Source organism: Castor canadensis, chromosome X (genome assembly GCF_047511655.1).
Source record: "Castor canadensis chromosome X, mCasCan1.hap1v2, whole genome shotgun sequence".
In the NCBI taxonomy this organism is placed as follows: Eukaryota; Metazoa; Chordata; class Mammalia; order Rodentia; family Castoridae; genus Castor; species Castor canadensis.
This window is the reverse complement of record NC_133405.1, coordinates 92365106-92377710: the sequence shown is the minus strand read 5'-3', so window position 1 is coordinate 92377710 and position 12605 is coordinate 92365106. Positions and strand designations below refer to the sequence as shown.

Here is a 12605-nt window from a genome sequence, read left to right as displayed (position 1 = left end):
TTTTATTGTTATTGCTTTGTAATATAGTTTGAAGTCAGGTATTGTGATACCTCCTGCATTGTTCTTTTGACTGAGTATTGCCTTGGCTATTCGTGGCCTCTTGTGTTTCCATATAAATTTCACGGTAGATTTTTCAATCTCTTTAATGAATGTCATTGGAATTTTGATGGGAATTGCATTAAACATGCGGATTACTTTTGGCCGTATAGACATTTGGACCACACTTAATAGCACTACACCTAAGTGTTACTTAGCCTGATTTGGAAACTATAGGTGTCATCTGCCCTCAAGTTGATTCAGTCTTAAAAATCATTATTTCTGGTTGTTATCAACTGGAGGTAATTGCTACAGAATGAGGTCATCCTTTTAGAGAGTGACATCCCTCAATATATTTTAGCTGTCCACACTTGTTTATGATGTAAACTCTACAAAACTGAGATTTGGACCTTAAAGGTAAATAAAGGTTGGGTAAAAGCGAAAAAAATGGTTAATTAAATATGTGCCAGGGATGTAGCTCAGTGGTAAAAGTACTTACCTAGTTTGCATGAGGCTCTGCGTTCATTCCTCAGCACTGAAAGGCAAAAATGAGTATAAAGTTTGGTTGTCTTTCTAACCTAAGTTTAGAAAGAAATATTTATTGTACATGAGATTGCTTGTTTCTCAGAGTTCTGATTTTTAACTAACAAAGGCAGCAGGTCTTTCAAACTACTTTTCATTAGAGGTTTTTTTATGTAATGGAGTTTCCACCTGTTTAAATTAAGAGAGCTCATTCCCCAATTACAATTCCCTCCATTGGTCAGAGTGGCAATATTTTAATATCTTACCTTTTCCCCCAGTTTCTTTTCTTGGAATAATTTTTTGAGCAGTAAGATATAATAGTGTAGAAGAATCTGCCACAGATCTGTATTTGCATCTGTAAACATTTATTATCTTGGTGCCAACATTTACTAATTAAACAAGGTACTATTTTTTACTCTGAGCCTCAATTTTATATCTATAAATAGGGACAAAACTTGACTGGAAGAATATTCTTATATGAAGTTGAAGCCCCTGGGCAGCATGTCTCAAAGTGCATTCTATGAAAACTTGCATTGGTAGACTGATTACTGAGTCATAGAGCAAGTACATGTTTAGTTTTGTAAAAACTATCTTCCAGAGTAGTTATACCTTGAGCCACTCTACCAACCCTACCTCCCCTTTTTTTGGATGGGTCTTTTCGAGATAGGGCCTCATGAACTATTTGCCCAGGCTGGATTCAAACTGTTATTATCCTCCTGATCTTGCCTCCTGAGTAGCTAGGATTATAGGTGTGAGCCACTGGTGCCATCTTAGTTACATCATTTTGCATTCCCAATGACTGCAACAGTGAATAAGAGTTTCTTTTGTTCCATATCCTTGTTAGCTTTTGATGATGTCAGTGTCCTTGATTTGGCCATTGTAATTAGGTGAATAGTGACATCTCATTGTTGCTTCAATTTGCATTCTCCTGATGACTTTGTTGCAAATTATCTTTTCATAAGCTTATTTGAGGTCTGTATATGTTTTTGGTGGGGTATGTTGTTAAGGCCCACTTTTTCATTGGTTTATCTTATTGTTGACTTTTAAGAGTTCTTTGTGTAGTTTGGATAATAGTCCTTTATATGTCTTTTTTGGAGGAGGGTACTTTTTTGCCATACTAAGGATTGAAACTACAGCCTGGTGCATGCTAGGCAAGTACTCTACTTCTGAGCCATACTACCTAGGCCCTTTATGTCTTTTGCAAATATTTTCTCCAGTCTATGCCTTACCCCTTTATTCTCTTTTCTTTCTCTTTTTTTCCTACTCTTTTTATTCTCTTGAGTGTGTTCCACAAAGCAGAGCTTTTAATTTTAGTGAAGTCCGGATTAAAATTCTTGGCTTTCTTGGATAGTGCCCTTGATTATATCTAAAAAGTCATCAGATTTTCTCCTGTGTTACCTTCTAGGGGAAGTAATGTTTTGCATTTTACATTTAGATCTGTGATCCATTTTCAGTTAATTTTTGTGAAGAGTGTGGTCTGGATTTTTTAAATGTATGTGAGTATCCATTTTTTCCAGCATTATTTTTTGCAAAGACCATCTTTCATCCATATATTGCCTTTGCTTCTTCGTCAGATTAGTTGACCACTTACGTGGGTCTATTTTGGGGCACTGTGTTATGTTTCATTGACCTGTTTCTTTTTCACTAATACCTACACTTTTTTTTTCTTTTATTCATATGTGCATACAATGTTTGGGTTATTTCTCCCCCCATTCCCCCCGCCCCCTCCCTTACCCGTCCCCCCACCCCCTCGCTACCAGGCAGAAACTATTTTGCCCTTATCTCTAATTTTGTTGAAGAGAGAGTATAAGCAATAATACCTACACTCTTGATTCCTGTGCCTTTTAAGTAACTTTTGAATTCAGGTAATATTAGTCCTCCCACATTGTTCTTCAGTGTGTTGGCATTGTGAGTCTTGCTTCTCTGTATGAACTTTAGAATCAGCGTGTCATAAAATAACTTGATGAGATTTTAGTTGCTGATGCACTGAATGGATAGCTCAAGTTGGGAAGAACTGATATGGTGACAATATTGAGTCTTCATATCCATGGATGTGAAATATTGCTCCATTTGTTTAGTTTTATTTGTTCCTTTCATCAGTGTTTTGTAGTTTCTCTTATTGGTGCTTGTATATATTTTGGTAGGTTTATACCTAAGTATTTATTTTTGGATGCTAATGTAAATGGTATTGTTTTTATTTTGAATTCCACCTGGTCATTGTTGGTGTACAGGAAAGCAATTGACTTGTATATTAACCTTATATCCTGCAACTGTGCTATAATCACTTATTAGTTCCAGAGAGTTTCTTTTGGTATGGTTTTTGTTTTTGGTATTGCCTCTCTTGGATTTTCTGCATAGTTGATTGTATCATCTGTGGAAAAAAAAGACAGTTTTACATCTTCTTTCCCAATCTGTATGCCGTTTATTTCCTTATTGTGTTAGTTAGGACTTCCAGTACAGTGTTGAAAAGCAGTGATAAGATGGGTTTTCGTCCTTGCGTTGTTCCTGATCTTTGGGGGCAATGCTTCTAGTTTCTTACCATTATGATAATTAGTTATAGATGTTCTGTATGGGTCTGAGGTAATCAAACTGTTCCTTGTTTCCTGAGATCTTTTTACTATTGAATTTCAAGAGTGATTTATATATTCTAGGTACTATATATATTTTGCAAATTATTTTTTCCAGTAAGTTTTATAGTTTTACATTTAAGTCAGATCCATTTTGAGCTAATTTTTATGTAAGGTATGAAACTTTGGTCATAGTTCATAGTTCATCTTTTTGCTTATGGGTGTCTTCTTGTTCTGGTACTCTTGTTATAAAACTATCCTTCTTCGAATTGCTTTTACCCATGTCAAAAATTAGTTGGGCATATTTGTATGAGTCTACTTCTGGGTTTTCTAGTCAGTTCCATTGCTATATATGTCTGTCCCCAAGCGAAATCACAGTCTTGATTTCTGTGCATATATGTATATTTATTTATGTGTATGTGTATAATTTTTAATACTGGGTAGAGTGACAGAAGTAGAAAGTAGAGTAGTATTTGCTGGGGGGTATAGAGAAATGTTGCTCAAAGGATACAAAAATTACAGTTAGGAATAAATCCAAGTGATCTGTTTTATTACATGGTGACTGTAGTTAGTATATATATTAAAATTGTGAAGAGTAGATTTTACATGTTCTCACCACAGAAAGGTAAGTATATGAGGCAAAATATTTATCGATTAGCTCAGTTTAGCCATTCTGCAGTTTGTACTTATCTCAAAACATGTGCACCATAAATACATACAATTTAATTTAATTAAAAAGAGAACTGAGACAAGAATTTATGTTGTTTAAGCTAAAAAATGGATATAGTGAGTTAGATATGGTGGCACACAGCTATGTAATAATCTCAGCACTCAGGAGACTAAAATAGGCATCATGAATTTGAGGCCAGTCTAGGCTACATAGTGGGATCCTATCTAAAAAAAGTGGTTACTGCAGTTCATCCTCTTTCTTCTTCAAAATTGTTTCAATTATTATTCCTTTGCCTTTCATATATACTTTAGTGTAGTCTAGGTTTATTGGCCAAAAAAAAAATCTTGCTGGGATTTGAATAGGAATGGCATTAAACCTGTGTGTCAACTCTACTGTGTTGAGTCCTTACATGTCTCCATATATTTAGATCATCTTTGATTTTTTTTCTTTTCTTTTCTTTTTTTTTTTTGTGGTACTGGGGTTTGAACTCAGGGCTTCACACTTGCTAGGTAGGCTGTCTGGTACTTGAGCCACTCCACCATCCCCATCTTTGATTTTTTTTTTTTAAATCATTGTCATGTAGTTTTCAGCATATAGGTCCTATATGTGTTTCATACATGTGCACCTAAGTATTTCATCATTTTTGAGCAATTGTGAATGAATGGTACTGTATTTTTAACTTTGTTGTCCTCATACCTATTTTATACATTTATTTTGTATCCTGTGACTGCCAAGATCAATTATTAGCTCTGGCAGGTTTTTTTTAATAGATCTCTTGGGATTTTGTATGTAGATAATCTCTTGTTCTCTGCAAGTAAAGACAGCTTTATTTCTTTCTTTTTGATTTGCCTTTTACTTTGTTTTCATGCTGTATTACAATGACTGTGTTATATGAGTAGAACTAGAGCTTCTGGGTGTTGAATAAAAGTGGTGAGAATAGACATTTACTACCATATTCATGATCCTAGAGGGAAAGCATCAGTTATTTGGATTGTATCATCTTGAGGCTGATTGTTACTTCCTGCAGCAGAAGTAGTTTAATTGCCTCCCTATGGGTGCCTGCAGCCCAGTAGCGTGACAGCCACTTAATCTAAGCAATACATATAAGAAATTATGTAAGAAAAGGAGAAAATAAAAAACCTTGAAAGTGAGTGTATACATATAGCTCAGTGTATAGTTTCCTTGGCATGGATAGGATTGTTGCCAGAATCCTGTTGTTTTAGATATTTTGAGCTTGTTGGCTGCAGGTATCTTGTTCATTTTGTATTAGATGCTGAGGTAATTTTTTAAAGCAGTCTAAAATTACATATCCTAAATATTAACTCTCCAGGTATCACAGTGTTTTGGTTTTTTTCCTTCTGGAATGGTAACTACTGTAACATTTTTGATGGTAAACATTTGAAGTGATGGATGTAATTGCCCTGATTTGATCATTATGCATTCCATACGTGTATCAAAAAAGACAATGCACCCCATAAATAGTTATTATTATGTGTCAATTAAAAACAAAATGTCTTAGAACATAATCTAGGTTTTTTTTTTTTCACCCAACTCTTCCTGAATGCCCATTGAGTGAATGGATGCAGGCCAAGCAGGAAGATGACATGTTATTTCCACAGTACTGAGAATGTTGAGCTAAATCTAGATCAAAAGATGTCTAAAATTTGTAATTGTGTTCAGTCACCTGTGTGTTATGGAAGCCTTTTTAGGAGAGGGCCATGGATATCCAGTGACTGCTGCATATAGCAAATACATTGTTACTACCAGATCTTTCTAAAGAGCCTGCAGCACAGCTCTACCTCTGTTAATGTGTCATACTTGCCAGTGGGAGAAAGCTTGATGTTTTGGTTGGAGCATCTTCAAGGATTTGTCTGCTATCAAAGATCACTTAGGGATTATACTGTAGACCTGATCAGAGCGCTGCCTGCTTTGAGCTTTCTGAATTACATGGCCTTAGTAAAGTAATTAATTGTGCTCCATGCTCAAGACATTTCTATCAGGAGTTTTACACATCATTTTCTAAGTAAAAAAGTGGAAGTATTGCCTTTGTTCTTAAGTCACAACTAATATATTTTGTTGACAAACAAAGTAAAAGAGGCACATTGCTGAAAGTCATATAAGTGTTAGCAATGAATTAACATTTCATGCAAATTCCTTCTAAGGTGTTTTCTTTAGACATAATAGGTTTATATTGTACCTATTATGTTCTGACTTTATTTCATCATGAGCTCTATTATATAATTGTAATATTTTTCTTTTTATTAGCATATATTGTGCAAAGAAATTTAGTGTATAATTGTATTTTTTAACAGTTATAGAATTATTTTGATTGAATTCTATTTTGGACATTTGGTCCTTTCTGATTTTTTTCACTATTATACATGGTCCTGCAGTATGGATTCTTGCAGCTAAATATTTGTGTACACTCTAATTACTCTCTTGGATAAATTCCCAGAAGTGAAATTGCTAAGTTTTCCAGGAAATTCACAAAGTTTGATGAGTTTTTCCCTTCTGAAGTATTGCAAACACATTGCGCACTTTTATTTTCAATTGAGATTTGGGATGCTTGTAAAAGAAAATAAATACTTTTTTTGTCTTTAGTTTAATTAGGCTTCAGGCTTATTTAACATAGGGATGTGGACCACTTTCATCTAAAACATTTTTTTCTTTTGTCTTTTTTTGGGATGGAATGGGATTTGAACTCATGGCCTCACAACTTGGTAGGCAGGTGCTCTTATCACTTGAGCCACTCCATCAGCAGCCCTTTTTTGTGATCTTTTTTTTTCTTTTTTGAGATAAGAGTCTCACTTTTGCCTAGAATGGCCTTGAACCATGATCCTCCTGATCTCTGCCTGCTTAGTAGCTAGATTATAGGCATGAGCCACTAGCTGCCAGGCCTGAAGAGGTTTTTTCTTACCCCTCTACCTGTACCTCATAACTATGTCTGTGAGTTGGAATAGCATAATTACTTCAGTGTTTTTACTTTAGGCATTTTGCATACTCTTATATCCAAGCATGTATAGCTCAAGATTGCATCTCACTTCTTTGGGGTTTTCTTTTCAGATCATAAAGCCGAAAATCGAAAACATGAAAGTAGATAGGACTAAACTGAAAAAGACACCTACTGAGGCTGTGAGTATCCAAAAATTTGCTTTGTCTATGTTCTGTTTATTTCACTAATAAAATCTTTGTGGTCGGTTCAGCCATACTGTCCTTCCAAATATGTCATCACTCATGTATACAAACATAGCACTTGGTCTAGCATGTATGAGGTCCTGGGTTTGATCCCCAGCACACAAAAAGAAAACAAAAATAATAACTTGCCTTGAAACGATTTTCTTTGAACTTCTCTTGATTAAAAGTGAATGGACAAGTGACCAATGGAAAGTGAATATAGAACAGTACTTTGTAGCTGTGGGTACCTGAAATGGGCTCTCAGACTGCAATTCTTATGCATTGAAAGATGGGATGGTATGACGGGAAAAACACATCTGGTTAACATTCTGACTGTTGGCTCTTTCTCAGTTTTGTTCTTTAGAAAATAAAAATGGTAAGCTTATTTGGTCTTCTAACAGGTATCTTCTTGTGCTTTTCATTTTGTATTTGGCATTGGAATATCAGTGTGCTTATTACTAAGTGATTTATTTATTGAGTATATTCATTTTCTTATTTGTTGCAGATACTTTCATTTGTTTTTGATATGTTTTGACATCTAGAAGTTTTGATAACTGTACTAGAATATCTTTGGGAAAGTGAAAAGCAAAAGGAAAAGTTGTCTAAAGAAATTATGATTACATAGTTAAGACAGTGGCCTTAGCATATGAGTCTACTGAAAAGAGAATTGAAAATCACCCAGGCATGGTTGTGCATGTCTGTAATCACAGCTTTGGGGAGACAGAGATCAGGATTGATCTCACAGTTTGAGGCCAGCCAGGGCAAAATTAGTGAGAACCCCATCTCAACTAACATGCTGGTAGGAGCTGTAATCCCAGCTACACAGGAGGATGTAGGTAGGAACATCACAGTTGGAGGCTGGCCCAGGGCAAACCCTATCTGAACTATAAAGCAGGAAAAGTGGGGGAGGCTAAAGGCATGGCTTTGGTGGTAGAACGCCTACCTAGCAAGCATGAGGCCCTGAGTTCAAACCCCAGTACTGCCAGAGCGAAGAGTAAAAATCAGGAAATGATCCTATTGTATCTGAGAACTTAACATGTAATAATAACAGAGGGATTATATATTGTGGAGTAGACTAGTATTAGTCAATAAGTTGTGCCAGGACAATTATTTAGACTTGTGGGGGTGGGGAGTATTGAACTGGAGTAAATTCTAGAGACATCAAAAGTCAAATATTTAGAACATACAGGCGAATGTTTAACTGGTTTTAGGTAGGGATTTTCCTTCCAAGTATTACAGCAAAGGATAAATAAAATTAAAATGTAAAATACCATATCCAAAATAAAAGAACACATGGTAATGGCCATTCTAACAGGTGTAAGGGAATATCTCATTGTGGTTTTGATTTCACTTCCCTAATTGTTAGTGATATCGACTATGCATTCATTCATGCACGCACACACACGCACACACCTGTTGGCCATTTATATGTCTTTTTTTTCTTTTTTATTTTTTTTGAGAAATGGCTATTCATGTCCTTTGCCCATTTTGGGGGCTGGGGTGTATTACTGTGGTTTAAACTTGGCCTTGTACTGCTAGACCTTTTCCCACTTTTAGGGTTTTTGTTACTGAGTTGCAGTAGTTTCTTAGATATTTTCAAAAGTAACCCTTGGAAGACCTAAACAGTGAAATAAGTGAATCACAGAATGATTAGTACTGCATGATTCCTCCTATATGAAGCATCTAAAATAGTCAGAGGTGTAGAAATAGGTAACAAATGGTGGTTACTAGAAGAAGGGAATGGGGAGTGGTTCCATGGGTGTAAAGTCACAGTTATACAATGAACAAGTTCCAGAGAGTTCTGCAGAACATAGTGCTTATAGTTAGCATTAAGGCATTGTATACTTAGCATTTTGTTAAGAGGATAGATCTCATGTTATGTGTTCTTACTACACACACAGACACAGGGAAACTTGGAGGTGATGGGTATGTTTATTACCTGGATTGTGGTAATGGTAGCATGAGTGTATGCGTCTATCCTAGTCCCTAAATTGGTAATTATGTGCTGTTTTTGGATTCCACTTAAACACTCAGCAATGAATATATTAGTGACAAAATGGGTACACAACATTTCAGAAAAGAACAAAGCCAGTAATAATCTAGATTTGACCTTGTAGGTAATCAGGAATGTAAATTTTTTAAGCTACAGGATTAAAAGACATTTGCTCTTGGAGTCACACTTGTATACAAATTTCTGGCTCATATTTCCTACCTACTAGCAAATTACTTAGGATAAGCTCATAGAAATAGAATTTCTTAATTACTGAGTATATATGTTTAAGGCTTTAGTTGCTTACTTTCCTTGAGCAGCATGCAAGACTACCCCTTTTCCTATACTGTGATCAATATTATTTTAAGAAATATTTTTGGTCACATTGTATTTTGGTAGCAGTGCAGAGGATTTTTTCCTCTAGATTTTGAACAAAGTCATATAAACCCTGGTAGTTAATATGCAGCTATTGAACTGGCAGATGCTTTCGTTCATGCTACTATGTATAAGGAAAATCACATTTGGTTTGGATTTATGTAGTGGGGACACATAATAGTAAAGATGCTGTGAGGCTCACTTGATCTTGCGATCAGGAAACACAAGTACCTTAGGTGCTCAGACATATGTGTGCCAGAGAGTCAGAAAAGATACATGTGAAAACTTGAGGGTCTGTATATCAGGAGAGTGTCTAGGAGTCCCAGGGTCTGGGGAATGTTGAAATGACCCTTTGAAAATGAGAGAAGCCAGCCGGGCACTGGTGGCTCACATCTGTAATTCTAGCTACTCAGGAGGCAGAGATCAAAAAGACTGAGGTTTGAAGCCAGTCTGGACAAATAGTTTGCAAGACCCTATCTCAAAAAACCCATCACAAAAAAGGGCTGGTGGAAGTGGCTCAAGGTGTAGGCCCTGAGTTCATACCCTAGTACTGGAAAAGGGGAGGGGAGGGCTTATGTCTGTAATCCCAGTTACCTGGGAGGCAGAAATTGCAGTTTGAGGCCATCCCTGGCAAAAAGTTAGACCATATCTCAATAAGCTGGGTGTGGTAACACAAGCCTTACAGCAGGTATGAGGCTGTAGGTAGGAAATCAGCCTTGGGCAAAAACGTGAGACCTTACCTGAAAAATAACTCAAAGCAATCCTTTGTTTGGGGGTGTGGCCTAAGTGATACAGCACCTTCCTAGCAAATGCAAGGCCCTGATTTCAAAGCCCCGTACTGCCAAAAAAACTAAGTGAGGGACAAGTTGCTGTACCTTGCACTACATACCATGAAGGAAGAGAAACCAATATATGTCATGTTTGGGCATGCTATTTTGACCTACTTAGTGGTCACCTCTAAAGCATTCTATTGGGCAACACAGAAAGTGGTAGTGAGGTTTGGATCTAGGAGACACTCTGTAAAAGGTCCGGGCTATGATGCAACCTTCCCTACTGCTAGTAGGTCCGGGTGCCTCACTTAGGTTTTAGCCAAAGATGCCATATGGTGCCTTTGGCAAGCTCCAAGTCAGAATCACAGTTAAGACCCCTAGAGTTTGACTCATCCTATCCTATCCTCTGCCAACAACTATTTTACATTTTTTGAATAGCACCTTCTGCCTTGATACTAGGCAGTACCAAGACTAAATGTTTGATTTAAGGGACACACCAACTTATTGCAGGTCCCAAATGTTAATCGTGAAATGGGTGTAATCTAACTCACAGAATCACAAAATTGGATTTTCATAGGTATATTTCATTAGAAATTGAAGCAGTATATTTGATTGGGTCCAAAAAGGTCTAGAAAGCACAAATGGATCATGTTGTTCCCCATGTTATCTATTTCTTCTGCTTCACTTCCTCTCCGTCAACCTCTATTTCGAGAGGAGAAGAAAGTGCAGGCCTAGTTTATAGAAGAATTTTGTGCCAAGGATTTTGCATACATTTAATTAGGATAAAAATTGTGGTAGAGGGCTGGGTGTGTTGTTTGAGTGGTAGAGTGCCTGACTAGTGACTCCCTACATTCAAACCCCAGTACTGCCAAAAAAATATTGAGGAAGATCAGGATACTTACTTTAGAAGGATAAAAGATTGGGGACTTGGCTTAAAGATAAAACCATCTATGATACTAAAATCCCCACTTATACTGTTTTGTTTTGGGTACCAGAGAAATGGATTTTTCCCAGTTTTAAATCTCAAAACAGCATTGCTGGATATATAGGTGGTGTGAGTTCATTTTGCAGAAGAGGATGCTGATAATCAAAAGTGGGAGATTACCGATTAGCTAATTCTGAAGCCCATGCTCTTGGCAATAGTATGCCGTCTCTCACTATTTAAGCTTCCTTTTGTGTGTGTACTTTATGTATGTGGCAGATACTTGAGTTTCATTTCCAAAGTAGCTAGTAGGTCTATTTTCCTTGTAATAAAACTGATAGAGAATTGGAGTTGCTCTTGGTCAAATACCTTAGTAAACATAAAATCAAAAACTGAAACCAGTTTTGTTTGGTTTCAAATCTAGGCCTGTTCCAGGATACCATACTGCCTTTACAAAGTTAAAGAATAAATGTAATCTCCTAGGTGCTGTTCATTGATAGAATCCATGTGTGTCCCAGCCCCTACCCCATTTCTCCCTTCCATTTTCAGAACCTTTACTATGAACTCTTAATTCCAGTTCTTGTTACCTGACAAATGATCCCATTCACCGGTACAAGAGAGCAGGAATATATGGGAATAGGAGCCCCAAGTAAGAATGGATTGTTAGTTTTACGACATGGAACAGCTCTTTGCCCTGCTACAATTGGAGTTTTAAATGTTGTAGAATATTATAGTCAATGCTAATCTTTTTCTTAAAGTGTGACTTCACTAGGGCTTTTTGTCTTTCTCTGATTAAACATAACATACTTCACCAGGCATTCTAGTTACCTTTCAGAGTATCACCCAGACTCCTTAATTTTTCTTGTACAGATGCTTATAGTTTATTTTCTTTTTCTTTGGTCTGTACCCTTCCAGTTAGTTTGTCTGCATCTATCTGTAGGCCTATCCAAGTTTTAAAAATGCATAGGTGGATTGTTGGGGAATAAAATTTTTTATTTCCTCATGAGGTTTCTTTTTTTAATACCGAGCGACCATCTGGCAGATTTCTAGTTTTATATAAGCAAAAGTAGAATTATTGTGTGGGCCTAAGAGTTACTTTTCCTATTCTCCTTTGTGTCTCCCTCCTTCCAAACACCTTTTATGAATAATTGTTTGTTTTTCTCAGCCTGCAGACTGCAGAGCCTTAATAGACAAACTCAAAGTTTGTAATGATGAACAACTCCTCTTGGAACTGCAGCAAATTAAAACATGGAATATTGGAAAGGTATGTGACTACATGCTTCCAAAAGACAGGATCCACTGTAATAGTACATCATTTTGTATGATCTGATATGGCAAGAGTACCACAGTGCACAGTGAGATAGGCTGATTCCTCAAGCCTTTATTAAGCAATTACTTAATAAGAAGCATGTAGCAAATGACTAAACTAGCTCTAGACTATTAGCCTAAATGGTTGCCATGAAAATTTTGTAGCTCAGGATCAAGAATGTTTGCATGGGTGATTTGCATGGGTGATGGTAAGGGTTTGTGATATCCTTTAGAGTTTTATTTTAAAAAGAATTTTCTTTAGATGACACTA

The 12605-nt window shown here is 36.5% G+C and overlaps 1 protein-coding gene across 16 annotated transcripts in view; it reads left to right on the top strand.

Annotated features, from left to right (window-relative positions):
- The window catches only part of Huwe1 (HECT, UBA and WWE domain containing E3 ubiquitin protein ligase 1), a 152416-nt gene that overhangs the window by 30604 nt on the left and 109207 nt on the right, over window positions 1-12605 (top strand). For all 16 annotated transcript variants that reach the window (XM_074063879.1, XM_074063880.1, XM_074063882.1 and 13 more), the window contains 2 exons: window positions 6859-6927; window positions 12192-12290. In XM_074063879.1, coding sequence (XP_073919980.1) covers window positions 6883-6927; window positions 12192-12290 — 144 coding nt within the window. In that variant the 5' untranslated portion in view covers window positions 6859-6882. The remainder of the gene's footprint in view (window positions 1-6858; window positions 6928-12191; window positions 12291-12605) is intronic.